Below are 23,483 nucleotides of genomic sequence, written 5' to 3' on the forward strand. Positions count from 1 at the left end.
TGTGATGGGGATGTGTGACTTGTAAGTCACTGCTTATTTTGAGGAGTTTTGGGGCTTTGGAACTTTCCTCTATTTTTTTGGAATTGTCCCCCTCTATATTGCCCCCGAAAACCTCCCCGCTGATATTGACTTTGGTAAGTGGGCCTTGTTTGTGATGTTGTGGTTTCTGTAGGTTGTCATCGAAACCCTCCCCTAAAAGGTGTTTTGCGAAATGTGCCTCTGCTCTGCGGGGAGTAGAGTGCGCCCATGGCTTTTGCTGTATCAGTGTCTTTCTTGAGTTTATCAATAGCAGTGTCGACTTCCGGCCCAAACAACTGCTGTTTATTAAATGGCATATTTAGCACGGCTTGTTGAATTTCCGGCTTGAACCCTGACGTTCGCAGCCATGCGTGCCTTCTTATTGTTATTGCAGTATTTACTGTCCTTGCAGCCGTATCTGCTGCATCCATTGAAGACCGTATCTGATTATTAGAGATACTTTGTCCTTCTTCCACCACTTGTTGTGCTCTTTTTTGGAACTCCTTGGGTAAGTGTTCTATGAAATGTTGCATCTCATCCCAGTGAGCTCTATCGTATCTTGCCAAAAGTGCTTGTGAATTGGCAATGCGTCATTGGTTTGCTGCTTGTGCTGCAACCCTTTTGCCCGCAGCATCAAATTTGCGACTCTCCTTGTCTGGAGGTGGTGCGTCCCCCGAGGTATGAGAGTTCGCTCTCTTACGAGCTGCCCCGACAACTACTGAGTCTGGTGTTAACTGCGTTGTAATATAAACTGGATCTGTTGGCGGTGGCTTGTACTTTTTCTCCACCCTTGGAGTTATGGCTCTGCCTTTAACAGGATCCTGAAAGATTTGTTTTGAATGTTTTAGCATTCCTGGGAGCATAGGTAGGCTTTGGTATTGGCTATGAGTGGAGGATAGTGTGTTAAACAAAAAGTCATCCTCAATTGGTTCGGAATGCAAGGTGACGTTATGGAAAGCAGCTGCCCTTGCGATCACCTGTGTGTAAGATGTACTGTCCTCAGGTGGGGAGGGCCTTGCAGGGTACGAGTCTGGGCTGTTGTCCGACACTGGAGCATCGTAAAGGTCCCATGCATCGGGATCATCTTGACTCATTGTGGTATGAGTCGGGGAGTGCATCAGTGGAGGAGTTGCTACCGGTGATGTGTGCACTGATGGTGGGGGAGACGGTGGTGGAGTTGTTTTCCTTGCCACCTTTGCCTGTGGCTGCTTGTCCTTTTCTTGAAAGGCAAGTTTTATTTTTATTTTAATTGGGGGAAGAGTGGTTATCTTCTCTGTGTCTTCTTGAATGTGGAGCCTTCTTTGAGTATAGTCTGGCTCTACTGCTTCAAGTTCCTCTCCAAATCTATGTTTTTGCATTTGGGAGGACAATCCTTGTTCCTCTGTATAGGAACCTGTTTTCGGCTCCGAGGCTGGATGTTTCGGAACCAAAACTTTTTCGGACGTCTTTTTAGGCTCCGAAGAAACCTTTTTAATTTTCAGCGTGGTGGTGTCTCGGTGCCGAACTTGTTCGGTGCCGCTATTTCTCTGAGCCGATGTCTCAGGCCCGAGATTGCTGTGTGGCGGTATCTCGACCGGAGTCGGATGACTTCGACACAAGCGTGCCCTTTTTCGGTGCCTTGGATCGGTCACCTATTTGTTGGGTTAAGCCATGGCCTGTTGGCGGTGGCGTCCCCTGGGCTTTTGTTGACTTCTCGTGAGTCTTATGTTTCGACGTCTTACTCACGGTTTTCGGCATTTCTTCGGCCTCGAGCTCTTCCGAGTCCGACTCGTGGATAGAGAAAGCTTCCTCTTCCTCCTCGAAACGCTCTTGTCCTGTCGGCGTCGACGCCATCTGCAGTCTTCTGGCTCTTCGGTCTCTTAATGTCTTCCTCGACCGAAACGCTCGTCAGGCTTCACAAGTATCTTCCTTGTGCTCTGGAGACAAGCACAAGTTACAGACCAGATGCTGATCCGTATACGGATACTTGTTATGGCATTTTGGACAGAAGCGGAATGGGGAGCGGAGCCTTGAAGTTACACGTGGCCGGGCCGACCAGGCCCCGACGGGGGATCGAAAAAAAAAACGAAGGGCCACCAGAGCTCTTCAAAATTCGGTGTCGATCTGTTGTAACCAACCCGATACCGAACGCAAACAATACCGACATTTTTTCCGAGATTCTAACTAACTTTCCGACCCGAAACACGGAGCGAAAAGGAACACGTCCGAACCCGATGGCGGAAAAAAAACAATCTAAGATGGAGTCGACGCCCATGCGCAATGGAGTCGAAATGGGAGGAGTCCCTCGGTCTCGTGACTCGAAAAGACTTCTTCGAACAAAAACAACTTGTAACACTCCGAGCCCAACACCAGATGGCGGATGTGCACAGCATGTGTATCTGTAGCTACACATGCCATCGAACATATGTATATACACATATACATACATATATAGAAAACAACAGGTTAAAGTAACTTTATAATTAGTTTAAAATGTTAGAAAAACCACTGAAATTCATCAATTGTAAATATCTCAAGTCACTTTTACTTGTGCCCTAAATTTTTTAAAAAGGTGCGTCCCCACCATGCACAGTGTTGTCACCAATAATGTCATTTCAGACAGTGCAGTGATGTTATCAATGATGGCACAGCGCATATAATGAGAGATGCAATATGAGAGGTAATTAGCAGTGCCCTTCTTGGGGCACCACCAGGATCCAAAGACAGAACTAAACACCCTCTTGCCCCCACTATGGCATTATGGAGTATTCCTTGTTTGGAGCTACTAATAAGTGAATGGTTCCAGCCCCTCATTTATTATGTTTTATTCTTTAGAGTGTCCAGTCGCAACCAGGACACCCCCACTTTTGAAGCACGCAGCCCCTGACTGCTCCCCAGTCAGCACACATACTGGGTGCCAGCAGGAGCCGGACATTATTTTACAGTGGGTGCACATCCTGGCAAACACAACAAAGCCATAATTGAGATCGCAGGGGAAGCCCTATGGTCCCATGCTGCCAGCTCCCCAGCCAGCACCTATCGTTAGAGAGAGGCAGAAGCCAGCTCAGTTACTTTGTTCCCACATGGGCAGGACCACCTCTTTTCTCTCTTCCAGCTGAGTGAGAGCAAAGCTGTCTTCACTGCCCAGGAGAATGCGTGCAGGGAATTAAATCTGTATTCCCTGCCCACACTAGGCTGGGAACACCAATGTCCTACGGAATGGGGTCCCTGGGACACTGCTCTCTTCAGACCCTGTGGCACGGAGAACCAGGTACAATTTATACAGCTTGGGGAAGTGGCATAAACCCCCACCCCCTTAAAAACACCGGCCCCAGTGGACGAGGTTTCCCGGGCCTCCCTTAGGCTTGGGGAAAAGGGGCACATGCCACCCTCCTCAAAAAGTTTAATTCAGCCCTGGGCAATGGGGTCCGAGGGCCTTATAAAGGCTTGGACAGGGAGGTCACAAGGGAGCCGAGGCCAATATCTACACTCCAGCACCCTCGGAATACGCACTGTTTCATGGCAGGCTCCTCGCCATGAAAAGGCTGGAGGAAAGAAGGGTTGTACTCAGCCAGGTGGCACTGAGTTCAGCGCCGACATGGCTGATTACAAGCCTGACCGCCGTCACCCTATCGGGATCTATGATCCTGGCGGGGACAGTGGACATCAGGTGGGTCTGCCCACAAAGTCACAATTTGGGGGTCGGACTGCCACAGCCACAGCGGTCCGACTGTCACTGTGAATTTGGCGGTCTCATGACCGCCAAACTCCTAACAAGGCCCAAAGTCTTTTGCCATTTCTACAGCTACATTTTTAAGCACAGGATTAGCATAGTGCCATCCAAGCCAAGGTGTAAAATGCCAAAAGCCTTTTATTATTCCAGGTACAGTACGACAGCTTTGGATTGGTAAAATACCATTCAAGCCAACCTGAAATTAATAAAACAACCCCTGACACGTTTCACTATGATTATAGCTCGTCAGCGAGGTTTATCATTGTACAGAGCCAAGGGAGCATCCAGTATAAGTCAAAACAGGCTTAGAGTGCGGCATAAATTATGCAAAAAAGAAGCAGAGAGCTCTGGGTAGTTCCCAAGTTTTTCTTTCAACTGAAGAAACAACGGTTAATGGTTAATAGTTAGGTGTGGTAGTAAGATCTTAGCTTATGTTAAAAAAAACACTAGAAATTCATTGAAAAACAAAGGTTAAGGTGACGGTATAGGTAGGTGTTGAAAAAGATAAAAACTAACATTTAAAAACAATAGCATTGAAATTCCCCAGTTGTACTCTACTGAACTGGCTATAACTTGTGTCTATGCAATGCACTGATTATAGTAACACATACTACATCACTCATAACATGTTAAAGGATATCATTATTGACATCACTGGTGACATCTCAAATGATTCTTCAGCCGCGCGCAGTGAGGGGATAGCAACAGGGCCGGACTACACCCAAATCCAATATGGACCCTCAAATCCACCCCGGCGCAGCCGGGAGTTAGATGCACGGCCTGCAACCAACACCCTGTGGGCACCCAAGACTCTGCTGAGCACAGCTTTTTGGTTTTGTCCGCAGGGCTCGGCCTGCACCCAACTCACCTCTGATCCTCCCTTCGGATGGCCAACTCTTATTTCATTTTTTTCAATTAACTTCTTTATTTTGTTTTCTAGGAACTGCTGTACTTCTGTATTACCTGCTGCACAAGCTTCACCCTCATAGTACTGAGGTACTGTGCGAGCTTCTCCAAGGAAGCTTGCACATTACTGCAGAAGCACTGGGATGAAACTTGAGCAGCAGCTCACATCAGAGTATTACAGTACCTGCTGCACAAAAAAAAGATTTGGGCCATGGTACCCATAAGTGCCAGGAGGGTCTGGGGTGCCCTTATCCTGCTATACTGTTTTTATAAAACTCTTTCAGGAAATGGGGACAGAGACACTGAGTCCTGTGATAGCAGCAGCACATGGTCTTCTTGTAAGCAGCCAGAAAATCAGATTGCTTGATCCCAACAGCACCTAAATGGCAAAAGGAAGAAAAAGCTTCCCCGGCCATTTGGAGGACATTATTATATTTTAATTGTTGGTGATGTGGGGCTCCTATGGAGACAACTGTCAAGACATACCTAACTTTTTAACACTTCAATCCCAATCAAAGCAATTCTTTAAACCCAAACTTTTCAAAAACGGCTGAACGGATTTACATCAAATCACAAAAAGCATGCTTTTGAGTGAAGGTTTAACCTTTTGCTAAATTTTGTGTAATTCAGTTAAACATTTTTTTCAGCATCGGACTACAATATTTGCAGTGGGAATTAATATGGTACATTAATATTTTTGAGGAACTTCTCCCCACCCCCATTTTTTGGTCCCTGCTTGAAGGATCAGTGCAAACAAATTCCCATAAATAAACACAGTTTTTGCTTGCTGATAAAACAGAAATATAATAATGTTCCTTCATCACAAAGAAGCTCAGCCTTTGATGTTCTACATGCTCTTCTAGTTGATGTAACGATTTCAAGTTCTGTTGATCAACACTTGCAATGAGCCATTCATTTAAACACGTTATCGTATATGTGTTATCAATACACATTCATCGCCTCTTATTGTTATTCATGCTTTCTTTATTAATATGCCCTTTTATACCTAGGCAAACAGTGTTAAATGCACTGAATGTCACTTTCCACACAGTTCACTGAATATGTACATCTTCCCATATTTTCTAAATAGACCCCAAAGTACTATGCATGTGAATAAAAATGCACCAAATTGCAGTTCATAATTCCCCTAAATGGTCCCTAATAATGGCATATCTAGGTAAGGCACACTTCATTTTTTAGGTCTGGTCGAAAGAGCAGCTTATTGGATGACATATTTTAGCAACTGAAACATGAGATTAAACAACTCATGCTCTCAGCCTGTGATTTATCATTCTGCCTTCTGAGAAGTTCTTCCATAAGAATGAGCGAGGTATTATTCTAAATCTGAAAAATTAACTCAACTATGCGGCATGCCCCATTCAGTTCTTTATCTTCTATGTGCATTCAACACAGAAAGCAACATTTTGTGTTATTTTTTAACAGTACTGGCCAAAGCCAGTAGGCCAGGCTTTCATGTGATGCACAACATTTGTGCATACAAAAAATGGAAACGGCGTTGGTAAACGCTTTTGTTTAGAATTTGTGGGTACATTAAAGCCAAACCTATTGGCTTTGCTAATGCTTGCTTAAGAAGGTATAATAAACTTAGGCATCAATTCTAGTCTACCTGGACAGCGTTCATTCTTTCATAACGTTTGATGCTTTGAGTTGTTCACTTCGTGAAATCGTTTTTTAGGGAGAAAGGTTACCAATACTTTGTAGCCAGGTTCTTAAAACTCTCCTAAATTTAAGGATGAATAATTAGCAACTAGACAATTTAAAGAAATTTTCAGGACAGCGGCACTTTAGAGACATCATCCCTGGTGCTGAAATTTGCGGAGATGTGAAATATGCAGGGCTATTCTTGATCCATATTGAAACACGGAGGGGAGAACCATGTAAGATTTTCAGGAGAAAGACTGACTATGTAAATAATTCCCATTTAGAGTTAATGTATATATTCATGCAATGGTGGTACTTTGGAAATCTGGCAAGGATTCGGCAATCTGGAACACCTTTGGACAGTGCTGCAGTAGTGATTCAAAGCTCATCCAAACTAGCATATAGAAAGGTTTCAGCAGATGACTGCTTGTTGATTAATATTGAAAAATAAGAAAGGTTTTTGATCGCTAACACTAATGTTGCAATGTGCAAGAGCAGCAATTTTCTCGCAATTTCCAAAGAAATGTAGCATTACTCATTTACTTAGCAGTATGTTAGATGGAAGACTATCCACACATTTCGTTCTACGGATTTACAACTTTCTTGTTAAAGTGGAGCCTATCCTTGATTCTTTCCATACATTTGGGTGTGCATTGATTTGCATCATACATCATCTGCAACATTTTCTCATTCTAGCAGTTGAAGCAGCGCTATGTGTTATTCCTAGATTTACAGTTTTGGGGGCCAGATAATACATTGCAGCAATGAATGTATATACTTTCTAAGTCAAATTAAGCTCAAATCTAACTTGCAGGCTAGTAACGGGAATTCCGAAGCCTCTTTGAATCTTCCTTGAGATCTTTCCTAAGTTAAACTAAAATTACACTGGATTCAGAAAAGCTAATTTTCACCCAACCTTTATACACTTTTGTCCACCATTTTAGCCAGATCAGGGAATCAAATTATCAGGCATATTCGCCTACTTGGGTTGTTGATTGGGCACATGGTTATCTATAAAAGATACCAAACTATATACAGGCAAACGTTTTATTCAGCAATGAACAATCAGTAGATGTATGTACTTGCTTTAAAAGGTTAGAGGACGTGTAATCAGGGAGGTGGATGCAGGGGCTTCCTACTTCGCCTACATATGTATTTCATTAACGTTTGTCCTACTTGTGAATCTGCTGCGGCACCCACTGCAGCTAGTTAAGTTGAAATCTCGGTGACGGCCACGTTAGTAAAACTGCTGCCGTGCTCACCTCAACTTTCGAAGAATTAGCTGCAATTCTTTCAACATGTTGAGGTCTGAGAATGCTAATTACTGCATTTTGTAGCCTGCTGTTAACTAATAGTAAGCTCCTTTTGACTATCTGGTCTTTCTAAGCTTTTCACTAACCTATCTGGTGGGGACGGGATACAGAATTCCTTTATATGTGTTATCTACGTGTTAGCTGAACCCATTCTGTTGCCCAACATATTCTTTGAGAAAACGATAACAAGTTTTAAGCAGCAGAAGAGAAACTGAGTGGCTGACATAAAATCCAGATGTTGCCCAAGAACAGGACGAGTCTTTCAGATTTCATGACCTTGCACTATTTTGTGAAAAACGTAACTGGGAAGCTGAATCTAAATCTCTATGCAAAAAAACGACTACAAGGAGGTAATTTCTTGGGAGTGCATTGATGTTTGCAAGTGATTGAGCACCCCCTCAATGTCTCCACAATTCACACGAAACTGGAGGTCCTACCCAGAAAAACAAAAATCATTCATTTTCTAAGAATATCTTTCGCAAGCAACGTTGAGTAGAGAGTTTTATCGGTTTGGTTATTTCTTTGCGTATTAATCAAGATTCTATATTCCCAAGATGTTATATATTTAGGCTACACGAGCAGTGACTCAACTGTACTGTAGGGCAGATAACGTTTTTAACCAGTCATAGGGATGGAAACCAATCAGCACTGCACTCTATATTGGAGCTGTCAGAGTAGGCAGCGTTCAGAACTGCAGCAGAATGAGGACGCCTTGTTATTGTCTTGTTCAAACATTCCAAAAGTCCCGAGCTCTGTAGCCAGCCTTTTCGATTCACAGTGGCGATGTTGTGGGACACAACAGAGCCAGTGTGGTGCAGAGGGCAAACCTTATTTCTGATGGATACTTCTATTTGCAGGTTCCTCACCTGTAGAACAATCCCCCCGTGGCAGACTGGATCCGAAAAAGCTTCAAAGCAACACTGTTGCAGGTACCCAGAGTCGGTGCCGGAACAGACGTTACTCATCACCACAAGGTCATAAAGTGCCTGCATTGCCTCAATTTCCCTGCGTTTTTAAAAAGCCTTTGAGGCGAGAGAGAGACTGAATTTATGAGAAATTGCACCATCAACATATTTGCAATGTGGAATATTATAAAAATTCCCTTTAAGTCATTCATCAAATGAAGGCGGGTGGTTCTGTGAGAATCTGCAGTTAGACAAAGTATCAACCGGAAGGATTGTTACTGCAGGTAAGTAACTTTTTCTTCTAATGGATAATTCTACTTGCAGATTCCTCACCTGTAGAACTGATTTCTGAGCAATACCATACTCAGGAGGAAAGCTGATGGATGATATAAACCCAGAAATCCTGCAGGATGGATCTAGTGAAGAGCCAGTTCCTGTGCACCTCTACATCAAGGTAATAATGTTTTGCAAAGATGTGCAAGGAAGCCCACAGGGTGTGAGTCTGTGCCTGGTGGAATGGGCCCTGATCCCTTCAGGTGATCCTTCTTAGCTAAGGCGTAGCAGGTCTTAATGCAGAGGATGATGCTATTGGATAAGGTCCTCTTCTGAACCGCCTTCCCCTTCTTCGCTCCAAAATAGCCCATTAAGATTTTGCTCCGACTGGTATTGCTTGGTGCAATACAGGTAGTAATTTACCTAGGTTCAAACTGATGCAACTGTTCCTCCTCCTTCATAGGATGAGGTGGAGGTTAGAAGGTCGGAAGGGTAATGAATTGGGTAAGGTGGAAGGGATGAGCATTTTTTTAAGGAAAGCAGCCCTGGTTCGCAACACCAACACGTCTGGAAAGAAGATAGCGAGCGGAGGCAAGAGCTATCCTGCATCCACTGAACCAGAGTTCTAGCAGATGTAAATGGCAACCAAAAACAAAGTTTTGAGGGTCAACAAGCAAAGGGCACAACTGGGCAGGGGCTCAAACGGAATCCCCATGAGAACCAAAATCAAGCCTCATTGAGGAACCACAAAGGGGGTGGGGACAAAAGATTAGTGAAGGCCTTAAGGAGACGCATGATAACTGGGGAAATAAACTGGGATAGTTGAGCCAGCAGACAAAGGAGGGCATACAAGGCAGGAAGTAACCCTTCACAGTGTCAATGGCACATTCCCTCTGAGTCAGTCAAAGTGCAAACTGCAGCACGTGAGATAATTGTGCCAGCAGGGGAATCACACCATTGTCTGCATACAATTCAGCAAAGTTGTCTCACCTGCTTGAATAAGCCAACTTAACAGAGGAGCGACGTGTGGACAAGATGATGTCAACCACCCTGGTGGCAACTGAAAACAGCTCAGTTGTCCTTGCTCAGTCTCCAAGCAGGTAGGTGGATGTCTCGGAGCTTGGGGTGAAGAACCATTTCCCTCGACTGGGAGAGAAGATCTGGCCTGAATGGAAGGCGGAATAGAGGAGATGTGGAGAAATGCAAGAGATCTGCATAGCACACCCTTTGTTGCTAATCCAGGGCTATGAGAATGACCGGAATGACCAGGGTCAGGTCAAATATTCTTCAGAACCAGTTAAATCAAGGGCATGGGAGAAACATGTAACGCAACTGAAAGTTCCAACTCAACTGAAATGTGTCCAAGGCCCCCCTCTCAGCAGATACTGGAGGGCACAGAGTTGCTCGTACACAGCATTTGTTCAAGGAGGCAATCAAGTTCATATGAGGAGTACCACACCTGGACTACCTCCAGTAGAAGACGCAACTTGTCATTGGCAAGGTAACGTCAGCTTTGACATTCAGAGACCACGCTAGGCAATTGGTGGTGAGCCAGATCCTAAGACGGTGTGCCCAAGACAGTCTCAGTGCTTCCAGGCAAAGGAGTGCTGCTTGAATGTAATTTTACTTTATAAGAACAAGAGACAAGAGGTGTCTGACAAAACAGGAAAAAGTTTGTTTAGTTAAACATTGCAGCTGGGAGAGCAATTACAGCACCAGGGCCTGAGGGCTGTTTCTCATAGAACACAGAAATTACCCATGTTTTACACATTTCTCTGACAGCAATAAACACACAAATATTCCTTTGCTGGTGAAATATAAAAACGATTGACAAGGAGTAACAGATACAATTTCCAGATAGGCCTCGACCAGGCGTGGACACAATGTGGGCCAGTGAGTAAGTGTCCAGATGTCCAGCCTGAGGGCGGCTAGGTCACTGCGTGTGGTGTGTGTGAGGTGTCCTGATTGGCTGAGTGTACCTAACTCCACCTGGCATCAGAACTTATGGTGTTTTGGGAATGCATGGTTTAGGAGGCTGGCCTGGTTCATAGTGGGTACCTTGGGTACTTACACCAGGTCTAGTTATCCCTTGTTAGTGAATGTGGTAGTGTTCTAGCAGCTTAGGCTGATAGAGGTAGCTATAGCAGAGCAGCTTAGGCTGAACTAGGAGAAATGCAAAGTTCATGCAATACCACTTATAGTTACACAGTACTTATACACAAGTAAAGACAATACTCAGTGTTATCAAAAATAGAGGTATTTATTTGGGTGACACAGTACAAAAATTATCTTAGAGACAATACTCCTTCTGGAGGTAAGTATTATACACAATATATACACTGGACACCTAAATTAGACAAGTAAATAGTCCTAGAACAATGCAAATAGTAGGAAATCCTATAGAATGCAATGGTAGAAAATAGGTCGAGAGGCAACTCAAACCATATACTAAAAAAGTGGAATGTCAATCACGAATTCCCCCTAGACAAGTGTAGTGTGTGCAGAATCGCTGGGAGAGTAAGAATACAGTAATGGTGAGTAAATTACCCCACCCCAGAGCCCAGAAAAGCAGGAGTAAAGTGCTGCAAGTTTCCTTAGGACACACTACACCTCGTTTTTGGGATTTTGCAGCAGCCAACCAAGTCTGCAAAGGACAACTGCTGGATTTTTGGACCTGAAGACCTGCAAAGGAAGGGGACCAAGTCCAGAAGTCGAAAGAAGTTCCAGGAAGGACAGGAGTCCCTGCCAACCCAGAAGAGGGTGTAAAAGAGTCGTCCCAGGTTAGTCAAAGACTGCAGAAATGCACCCTGGGAAGATGCCAGCAGGTTCCTGTGTGATGCAAAAGATGTCCCACGGTGTGAAGATCGTTGCAGATGAGATTTCGTGTTGGAAGGCACCAACAAGCCTTTGCTACGACAAAAGTGCGTTTTTCATCAAAACGGCGCTGGATGGACCCAGGAGGGACCTGGGGGCCTGCTTAGAGCAGGGGAGTGACTGTCACTCCACAGGAGATTTCTTCAGTTCTGCTGGTGCAGGATGAAGACCGGGAGTCCCCAGAGAGTGCAACTGTGGAAACTGTTGCGGTTGCTGAATTGGAGCTGAGGTTGCTGAAGAAAAGTGTCTCTTGTAGACACTTTATTGAAGTTACAGTGTTGTTTGGAGCTGGCTGCGGTTGATCCGAGGTCAGAAGAGTCTGAAGTTGTTGCAGAGGATTCCTGAAGGGAACTTGCAAGCAGAATCTGAAGAGAACCCACAGGAGAGACCCTAAATAGCCCTGAGAGGGGGATTGGCTACCTTATCAGGTATGGACCTTTTAGGAGGGGTCTCTGACGTCACATGCTGACACTGGCCACTCAGAGCGCTCCAGAGTGCCCCCACACCTTGCAAAGCAAGATGTCTGAAGTCTGGGACACACTGGAGGTGCTCTGGGCACCACCCCTGGGTTAGTGATGGACAGGGGAGTGGTGACTCCCCTTTCCTTTGTCCAGTTTCCCGCCAGAGCAGGGGAGGAGTCGTCCCTGAACCGGTGTAGACTGGTTTATGCAAGAAGGGCATCATGTGTGCCCTTCAAAGCATTTCCAGAGGCTGGGGGAGGCTACTCCTCCTCATCGTGTAACACCTATTTCCAAAGGGAGAGGGTGTAACACCCTGCTCTCAGAGGAAATGATTTGTTCTGCCTTACTGGGACTGGGCTGCCCAGATCACAGGAGGGCAGAACCCTGTCTGTGAGGTGGCAGCAGCTATAGCTGCAGTGCAAGCCTCAGAGAGCTGGTTTGGCAGTACTGGGTGTCAATGGTGGAGCCCCCAGAATGCATGGAATTGGCTCCCCAATACCAGATTGGGAATGGGGGGATAATTCCATGATCTTAGACATGTTACATGGCCATATTCGGAGTTACCATTGTGAAGCTACATATAGCTATTGACCTATATGTAGTGCACACGTGTAATGGCGTCCCGCACTCACAAAGTCTGGGGAAATGGCCCTGAACTATGTGGGGGCACCTTTGCTAGTGCAAGGGTGCCCTCATACTTAGTAACATTGCACCTAACCTTCAGCAAGTGAAGGTTAGACATATAGATGACTTATAAGTTACTTAAGTGCAGTGAAAATGGCTGTGAAATGGTGTGTGCACTATTTCACGCAGGCTGCAATGGCAGTCCTCTGTAAGGGTTTGTCTGAGCTCCCTATGGGTGGCAAAAGAAATGCTGCAGCCCATATGGATCTCCTGTAACCCCAATGCCCAGGGGTACCTAGGTACCATATACTAGGGACTTATAAGGGGGGTTCAGTGTGCCAACTGAAATTGGTAAATGAAGTCACTGGCCTACAGTGACAAATGTAAAAGCAGAGAGGGCATACGCACTGAGGTTCTGATTGGCAAAGCCTCAGTGACACAGTTAGGCACATTAGGCCACAAACTATGAGCACTGGGTTCCTGGCTAGCAGGATTCCAGTGAGACAGGCAAAACATACTGACATATAGGTTTTTATATATGAGCACTGGGGTCCTGGCTAGCAGGATCCAGTGACACAGAAAAAGCACACTGACACACTCACAAACAGGCCAAAAGTGGGGGTAACCATGCTAGAAAGAGGCTACTTTCTCACACATGGTCCTTCTGGTCATTTATGATTCATTGAGGCCAATGTACGGGGACCATTGTAGTGTTGCTCTCTATCTGTAGAATATGATCTAAGCTTATGTGTTTGGCAGTCGGCCAAATATTACCCCACCTGTGACCTGTCAGTCAGGCCTGGGCCACAAAGCCTACCTGACCACGTACCTACGTGCCGGGGTTGACGGAACGTTCATGATGGGGGAATCCAACAGGGGTGATGTGACTTTGTTCGTGTATGAAAATGTATTGTTAGTGTATAAAGGTGTTTAGTTTGTCATGTGTATTCATTGATCTGATGTCAACACAGATATTAACAGGAGGTGAGACCCCACTCCCTTTGGTGCTTCACATACTACATGGCAGTAGTGTTGTCTGTGAAGATCTGGATGGATCAAACTAAGGGAATAAAGTAATGAGCTCCAGCCGAATCACCTGCAATTCTAGCAGGTATATGTGATGAATCAGCTGCTCTTCCGGAGACCAGAGGAATCTAAGCTCCAGATGAGCTCACCACTATAGGGTGGAGGCATCCATCACTACCAAAGTCACTGCTAGAGGGGGAGTGAAGGCCATCCCTATGTCAGGGACAACTCTGTCTCCCACCAAGCCCCTTCTGCAGCGGTGCTGGGGGAGATCACAATGGTGTCTGTCAGATCTCTCCCGTACTAGAGCCAATGACTACAGATGTACTACTTCAAGGCCCTCATGTGCCAATGTGCATGCATGACTCGAAGAATGCAGGAAGCCAAGAGACCCAGGAATCACAAGACTCTTGAGACTGGAATTCTCGCACCTAACTGGAAAGATAGAATCATCTCCTGGATGTCACCGATCTTCTGTAGAGGAGATAAGGTGCGGAAGCGAGTGGTGTCCAGTACCGACCTTATGGATTGGAGTCATTGGGAGGGCCACAAGTGGAATTTCGGCTTGTTGATTGAAAAGTCCATGTCGATCCACAGAGACACTATCGACTGCAGATGGCACGACACCATCTCTGGTGGTCTGGCTTTGATGAGCCAGTTGTCCAGGTACGGGAAAATCTGTATAACTGACAGTCTCAGATGAGCTGCAACCACTGCCATCACCTTTGTGAAGACTCGCAGTGCCACTGTCAAGCCACATGAAAGTACTGCAAATTGGTACTGTATTGGACACACCACAAATCACAAGAACTTCTGGGGGGACCGCAAGACAGGAATATGGAAGTAAGCATCCTGAGGCCCAGTGACACCATCCAGTTTCCAAGCTACAATGCTAGTAGAACTTGGGGTATGGTCAACATCTTGAGCGTTTCCTTTTTGAGGAAGAAGTTAAGGCTCTTGAGGTCTAGAACAAGCCACTGGTCACACCAGGAAGTAGCACTCATAGCAACCATGGCCTATTTCATTGTCTGGCATGAACTCCGCTGCTTCTTTCAGAAGAAGATCTGCCTCCGCCCAATGTAAAATGGGCAATGATCAGAAGGTGGGGAGAAAGTAGGTTGGGAGGGTGGAACCTGAAAGAAGGGAAGGGTGTAATCTTGTTCTATGATCTGAATGCCCCACTGGTCCAAAGTAATGGCTTCCAGGGTGGAAGAAAATGAGACACCAGCTCTTCCACAGGCTCCGTGTGAGGTAGTTAAAAAAACAGGTGTGTTTTCCAGGAGGTACGCTGGAGAAGGAAGAAAAGGAAAGTGGTGATGTGGATCCACTGCCCGTCCTCTGGTGCGGACTCTGTATTGGCAGGTGAGGGGGTTGGATTACTGCTGGAGTGGCTGGTATTGCCTGAAACTGAAGGAAGAACCGCTTCCAAAGCCACAAAAGCAACAAAAGGACTGGAAGTCCTTGAATACTGGCGGAAGTTTGAGGCCCAGTGATCATGCCACTGAAGTTTTAAATCTCTCAAACACTAAGGCCCTCATTTCGAACGCGGCGGGAATTCCCGCCGTGTTCAGGCTGGCAGTCTTTCCATCGACCGCCAGCCTCCTGGAAAACCCACCGGCCGTATAATGATCTCCCCGCCAGGCCGGCGGGCAGGGACAGTGTCTCCGCCCGCCGGGGAACACGGCCGCAACATTGAGGGTGGCTCCATGAGGGGCCGCCGCCAATGTTGTTGTGCGGTGGGTGCAGCAGCACCCGTCGCGCATGTCACTGCCTGTAAATCGTGCAGTGACATGAGCGACGGGTGCCTGCATGGTGGCCCCTGCTCTGCCCATGCAAAGTGCATGAGCAGGGGCCCCCAGGGGTGCCCCGGGGCACCCCCTCCGGCAGCCTTTTCCTGGCGTGATATCCCGCCAGGAAAAGGCTCGCGGCATTTGAAACATTATCCGCAGGGTAGCGCAGCTACCCTGGCGGATGGTGTTTCCTCATGCGGTGGGAGACGGCTGCCGTGGGCGGCCGTCACCCTGTTCTTTATATGGCCGTTCGGCCCGCCATGCCGGCTGGCCGAACCGCCATGTTCGAAATGACCGCCTAAATCTGCTTTGTCGCCAAAGAGATGTACACCACCAAAGGGAAGGTCCATTAGGTTGGGTTAGACGTTTAAAGAGAAGTTGGACATTCAAAGCCAAGCATGGTGACAAAAAACGAAGATGGAGGTAGATTTGGCACAGGTGACAAAGTCAGCTGTGCCAAGTCCAGACTTCATGATTGCTGAGAAGTGGTCTGACCATCTGCAGTAACCTCCTGAAAATGGTTCTTCATGTTGGTGGGGATATGTGGCAGCATCATTTGGGCCATATCTCACAATGCAAAGGTATAACGGGCAAGAAGACAGTTGGTGTTTTACAATTTTAGGGCCAAACCACCTCTTGAGAATGCCTTCTTGACAAATTCTCCAGCTGTTCAGACTACTTGTCAGAGGGTACAGTAGGGACTGCACCACGCAACTGCATGCCTGCACACAAAGCTTGGATAACTAGGGTCTCCGGTCAAGGGTGTGTGGGAAGAAATGGTTGATGGCCTGGCGCCAAATCATAGCAGCTGGCGACAAGTCTTTCTACCGTTGATGTAAAAGAGGGTTTCTCCCAAGCCATCAGGACATGTGTCAGTAAGTCCTCATTAAAGTGTAACAGAGGTTCAGAAGTGGCAGATGAAGGCAAGAGGACCTCAGTAAGAATATTGGTCTTAGGCTCAGCTGAGCATAACTGTAAATCTAAGGTCTCCGCAGTTTTCAGCATCATCCTGTGGCGAGACACCACATCAGGCGTTGGCGGTCCATCCAGGAATTCCAAGGCCAATTCCCGAGAATTATCTAGGCCACTTGCCAACAACAGGCCCTGAAATTTTTGGGGAAAGTTCTGGTCTGGCTCACCATAGGATGGATACTCAACAGGTCTAAGTCAGAGCCAAAGATTTCATGGAGGTGAGCCCTGTAAGCCTCCTCTTTCAGCAATCTTTGTGACTTCCTGTAGGAATGGACAGGTGTAGGAATGTGGGTCTGCAGCACCGGTGATGTCGTAACTGGAAGTAGTGGTGGAGATGGCTGGGGCAGCACCAGCCAAGGAGTTGGTTGTAGCACGAGAAGCAGCATGCCAGATTGAAACAGGAGCGCATCAGCGTTGGATCTGAAGGTGTGGAGGCAAATGGAGTCGGTTGGAAGGATAAGAACATCGGACGCCCTGGTGGATCCAAAGGGTCAGAGGGGACTTTGAATTCCAAAAGATTTGTAAATGGCATTGAGGAATGCCACCTGATCCGAACCCGGTGCCAGAACTTCAGGAAATTGTGGCATCGGAATCTCAGGCAAGGGTGCTGGCACCAAGGGCTCCGGCACAGTGGAGGTCTATATGGAGCTGATCTCAATGGAGGAGCGGGGCTGTTCAGAGGATCCTCAAGTGTTATCTCGACCAGCTCCGGCTCCAGGGATGGAGGTTCTGTGGGAGTCACAGAGCATCTGGGAGACTTGCCTCTCAAAGGCTTCTTAGTTTTCTTATGGGGCTTTCGCCAATTGGTGGACAAGGCAGACAGAGAGTGGGAATGATGCTGAAAATGCATCCGATGCCAGTGGCCTTCCTTGGCCCAGGCCATGAACAACTAGGCCTCCGGCTCCTTGATGACTCTGGCATTCATGTTGAATCGTGGTCAGACCCCAGGCGTCACATACAGATTGTGGGACCGTGATGGACATATCTCACTCACAATCCATACAGGGTGTAAAACTACATTTGTTAGGGGTGACATAGTTGGTGTTTTTTTTTTACACACATTTGTGACAGTAATTTCCTCAGACCGAAGAAGCTCCAGAACCACATTGAAGGTGCAGAGAAAAAAGGAACTGAGGTTGATGTGCCAAAGCGGGTGCTTTATGGTCTTAGTGAAGTCACATGATGCCACTTCCGGTGCTGACTAAGTCTAGCGTCCTCTACCGGGGACATTGTTGCTTTGAACTTTTCCGCATCCAGGCTCACGCCAGAGGGTTGTTCTACAGAAAAGGAGTCTGCAGAGAGAAGTATCTATTAAAAAAAAGGTGTTTCTTTTGGCATCACAACAAGGCAGGGATCTTTACCTTCTGCTCCACATTAGCTCTGTTGTATCCCATGGCATCGCCAATGTAAATCCCAAAAGGCTGGCTGCAGTCTTTGGGACTTTTGGAACACTTAAAAAGAACACCAACAAGTCGCTCTGTATTCTCAACTACTATAAAGCTGTCCAACTGTAAATAAATGTGGAAAGGTCAAAGAGAGAAATGGATATGTCCTGGGTCCAAATGGATACCTCACTGGTGGATATGTAGAGGTGACTCCTGATTTTGCTGCCTAGGAGATCCAGACCACAGAATGTCTGTTGTTGTCACATACTATCCTGGATATTTGGGATACATTGGTTAGAATGGGACGGATACCATTATTCTCCTCCCCTTTGACACCCATTCTTGATAAATCTGAATTCATCCCAAAGAAGAGTTACACAAGGTTTCTGAAATGAGGGAAGCGGACTACTGTGTTCTCAACGACATGTTCAAAGGGGGTCACATCTGTTTATTTGTGGATTGCACATGGACCTACTAAGAATGCAAGATTTTGGTATGAGAAGATACACTATTAGGTGCTCCAACCGTGGATCAAAGAAGCAGCCTTACAACTTCTTACGCTGGGGAGATACAACTAACGTCATACCAGGGTTTCAAGGGATCAGTGTTGAACCTGTATAAATGTTTCAGCTCTTTCCGAAGAACTGACCCATGGGGGTATATGACCAATGACTGAAGGACAGTTAGTAATGAGAGAGAAATTAATAGTGACGGAGAAAGTATGACGTAAGAGGCAACAAAAGAATATTAAAATATTAATATGTAACAAAAAATAAAAATAAAAACAGAGGTGCCTACTTCTATGGCATGAGATAACAGCATCAAATCCACCTTTTATTTGGATAGGCATAGCAAGCCGTAAGAGCTACAAGGGTATAATATGGCCAACATTTTCCCTAAATGAACAATGCTGTTTCAAACTTAAATTTCAGAATTTCAGAGAGTGCATTTACAGAGACATTTTCTCCAGCGATGAGTGAGAGTATTCTCTAGTAGTACTTGTCGTGGGTCCATTATAGTTCCCTGCCTGGGCGCAGGAGATAGCTTAGCTTTTAGCTTACAGACCTGTTGCCCTTTTTACCTAGTTCCCTTTGATCTATTTATTGTGTTCTGTTTTCTTCTATTAAGGTCCTTCCTATTAGCACTGTCTGCAGATGCCTGCATTTTAGAGAAATTGTATCATTTTCCTAATCAGTGTCATTCTGAGAAAGTGTCATTATCAGTGATGTACGTAGGTAATGTCATCATGCTTCTTTTGTTTGATGTTGACAAGAACAGATTGCGAACATGTCAGGTATCTGTTATGCAATTGCCAACACAAGTTTGCACACACAATCTGATGTTTAGGTACATACTTGCGCCGGAATTCCCGCACAAAAAATAACATATGCCTTATAAAACACCTCACAAGACCAAGGTCGTTAGAGGGGGTTCCACCAGGACACACCATCTAGACTCCACACCACTTTGCAGCAAAACTCAACCTTGCGTCTCTATGATTCCTGATCTAGAGACTAATGGGCTGACTGCTCCCAAGGTAATGGGGTTGGGGACATTTCTCATGGACAATCCACTGGCAGATTAGGCTTATCATACCCAGTTCCTTCTTCAGACTATGGTTTAGGCCTTATAACTAGGAATTGCATATTTCTTGTTAATTCCAATATGTTGGGGGGGGGTTCATATTTACCACTTTTATCCTCACCATTCTGCTTCTGTTATTTCTCATTGTCATAATCATTGCAGCACATGCATTTTATTGTTCTCAAGTATAATGAGAACTATGCTGCATCTTCTTCATTGTCTGTATGTGTGTAAGAGACATTTGTAACAAGAGAAAAGGGGTAAGATTTGTGACACACCACGACTTCCCTGACAGGTCTCCAGAGTCCATGCACTAGGCTACCAGAAATCTCCTTTACTACTTAGGGTTTAAGTGAGGTACTGCTAGAAAGCCAGGAGGTTTGGGCCAACAGCTTCTAACAAGCATAGGAGTGACTCAGTCACCTACGAACAAAAGGGTTGCCATCCCTAATCCAGCAGTCTCGCCGAGAGGAGAGAGTAATTCACAACACACTGAAGGGAGTTGTAAATAATGCTTCAGAAAGCAGGAATAGACCCAATTTTTTGTCTCGCCGTGCTTTGGAACTGGGTCCTAGGAATAGGCTATCTTAAAGAGGAGTGACTCTTTAAGATCAATCAATTTCTGTTAAAGAATGGGATACTGCTCCTAACATACAAAATCACCAATATGTTCAACATTACATTGAGAATGAATAAAGTGCTAAAATTTAAACTACGGGGCTCATTTAGGGGGAGGTTAGCAGAGTTCTAACCCTATGGTTCAGAAGAGTTCCCACCTCCACCAGCCCTACAGTGACCACCCCATCAAATTTAGAGTTCCTACTCATATTAGTAGTGGAGGCCTTTTATCAAAAGTGGTTCTGCCAACAAGGTAGAAGCATGCTCAGCAAAAACGCAAGTCTATCCTAACATGGTAGCCTCATTGCCATTTTTAAAAACATTTTCGGAACCAAATCCATGATTATTTTCTGAAAAACAAAAATCTCAATGCCTGTGACATGCTCAGAGTTTTCTTTCAGAGCACTGAGGACATGACTGGCTGTTTTTCTGGTGCGACCACCATGCAAGCAGGAAAAAAGGATAATGAAGCCACTCCCTTCCCCCCAAGTAGGGCAGGCCTTCCTTTGTTTCTAGCTATGGGCCTTTTGACAGATGTCCTGCAGGTACATTTTACTGATTTTTCTGGCAACAGTTTTAATTGATGTTAACACATGACCTACTACTGCACTGACAATGTGTTGCTGTTTTTTCTTTTTTTCTCTTTTAATTCTCATCAGCATCTGTCGCGGTGCATGTTTCCATTTCAGGTAGCTGAGAAACTGGACTTGTGGGATAAAGTCTGAAACTGTTTTTTTTTTTTTTTTTTTTTTACTTTCAGAAATTGTCTGGTGGAGTGAGCAATAACAGATTTCTGTTTGGTCTGTTTAATTCTTCTTATTCTAGTATAACGATTCGAAATAGTGACATGTTTAAGTAGTATGATATTAGCTTTAAAATCATGGGTAATTTGAATCAATTGAAGATGAGGGCAAGTGGGATTCTACTTATCTCAATACAACCCTGACACCAGTGATCTATGACAAACTCTGGTTGCACATTTGGGTCCCATACGTTACCATACTCAGGATTTACCACTAAATTTATAAAAGGCAATATTATCATCATGAATTAAAACGATGTATATCACAGGCATCAATTTGTAAACTTGTTAATAATTGATTAACAAACTAAATTACCATATTGTGAAAACATTAGTTACACAAAATAACCATCCTTCACATGTCTCATGTTCTTATCTATTCCATGCAACTCTGGCTCCCATTTTTAGAAGATTACATGCTTGCTATATTTTGTACACACTCAGGTTTATGTTAGAAATGTTACAATGATTCTATTACAGCACAATATTTAACTCTTGGTTTTATCACATCATAGAAATCAACACCTCTATGCGCCATACACTCTACAATACTGAGATGTTAATTTTCACATTTGTAAAATAATATGAATATGTTTTTACTGCACTTACATGTATAGGTCCATTGGGAACTCTTTCATCATGTGTGTTACAATGAATTCCACCATCAGATCTAACAAGTAGAATAAAGGTATTAGACAGCAGAAGGAGGCAAAACACTGAGGACGTGTTGGTTGAGAAGTAAATATTGACACAATTGTTCCCAGCCGGCACATCATAACTAACACTTTGAATGATATGATTTCCTAAACCATTGTACAAGAACAGTAGGCTGCCAACCACAGGTATTACTTATAAACATATGCAACAGCAAGAGCAACATCTATTGCGTATAGTACACACACACACACACACACACACGAACACTCCCATCAATTCTACCAAAAAAAAAAAAATAGAACACAAAGCCAGCAATGTTGTTCAAAATTAAGGGAAAAGAAATAATAATCTCATAGTGGCATACAGCTTTTCTTAGCTTCTGCCTTTCCTTCCAACCCTGAGCACTGAGCTACAGATACATCATTTACACACACTTAATATTATGGCGAGAGGTGAGTCAGGGAGGATGAGAAAGAGTTTTTAACAGGCGTCAAACAAATGATCAAAAAGTACCAAATGCATCACTAGAAAGAAAAAAAAAATAGTATGTAACTATTGGTTGTTCATTAGCAATTGAAAGTTTTATCGATTTATCTGCTTCTATGTCTTGGAATGTATTTGTATCTTTCATAAATGAAGCTTAAAATTAGCTTAAACAAATTTAGTTGTTTGTTCTTTCACCCCTAAGGGCCAAATTCAATGTGCAGATGAGATAATGCCCAAAAATGCAATACCATTCGTTCATCATCAAAGTCGAAACAGACTTCAGTATCTATGCTAACTCTCTAATTCACAGGGATAATCACAGGACTGCTGATGGTGATACGAATGACAGAATGTGTACTATATAGAGTCCAATATTATAGAGGCAGGGCATAGTTGCGATAAAGATGGCCATCATCCATTAACTTGCCAGTTGGCCTCTCTCCAAATCCACCTCTACCCAGCTTCATTGGTGACTATATTCCTCTTCAATGCAGCAGTAACAGAAGGGAAGAGAAAATGTGTCAGATGAGGGAGAGTTTGATTACTGAGTTGTCCCTGTGACGCAGCTAACAAGTTTCTTATCTGTCTATCGTCGACCCACTGCCATCGCTCAGGATAGGGCAATCCATTTTTACCCTCCACAACAACCAGGTGCACTGTACATAGGCTTAGTGCTGGAGTATGGGTGAACTGCATAGATACACTGGTGCAGAACTCATATTAGTTCAACCAGCAACCATTTGGGTGGGACCTGAAGCACACTCTAGGCTCTGTAGAGATGCTGCAACAGAGACTCAGGGTCCCTTGAGCGCATTTGTAACTGTGGCTTTACTGCTTCGCACAGTGAGGATTTCAACAAAAAGGACCACGATCTGCAGCCTGCACAAAACTGAGGCACTGATCCCTGAGTAGCAGTCTGACAACCACCGCCAATGTGGAGCTGGATACAGAATAAAGGAGGTGCAATACAGGGCTTGCAGGACTTTGTTCAGGAACCTGATACTTAAAAGGAGATCCCATTTCCTTTAATTTTGGCTCTGAGTGTTTGAGAAAGAACACTGTTTCTCTGTGGAACCTACTGAGTTACCCTGTTACATACCAAGATAATTCTATATTTAAGGGGATGGGTATCCCAGGCCTAGGTAATGTGCAGCACACTGGAAGAGCCTCTCCTAGAAGCTGATTGCTGGCATCTGATGAGCCTTTTTGTGTATGGGGGTAACCCCCCATCTAGCACATTAAGCCATATAAAGTAACCACCTACCTATTCCTTTGCTTCCAGAAGAAGAGCTACAGACCCCCTACTGTACTCTGACAGGGTAAGGTGTAACCACGCTGTACCTTTGCTCTCACACTATGAATTGAAAACACAGTGGGAGATAAAGCTTGGTGCAGCATCAACTCTACTTTCCCCA

At 44.9% G+C, this 23,483-nt stretch overlaps 1 protein-coding gene across 3 annotated transcripts in view; it reads right to left on the reverse strand.

Moving 5' to 3' along the window:
• ARMH3 (armadillo like helical domain containing 3) overlaps positions 1–23,483 on the reverse strand; it is a 748,421-nt gene that overhangs the window by 288,030 nt on the left and 436,908 nt on the right. For all 3 annotated transcript variants that reach the window (XM_069239576.1, XM_069239578.1, XM_069239579.1), the window contains exon 19: positions 21,535–21,595. In XM_069239576.1, coding sequence (XP_069095677.1) covers positions 21,535–21,595 — 61 coding nt within the window. The remainder of the gene's footprint in view (positions 1–21,534; positions 21,596–23,483) is intronic.

Source organism: Pleurodeles waltl, chromosome 6 (assembly GCF_031143425.1).
Source record: "Pleurodeles waltl isolate 20211129_DDA chromosome 6, aPleWal1.hap1.20221129, whole genome shotgun sequence".
NCBI lineage: Eukaryota > Metazoa > Chordata > Amphibia > Caudata > Salamandridae > Pleurodeles > Pleurodeles waltl.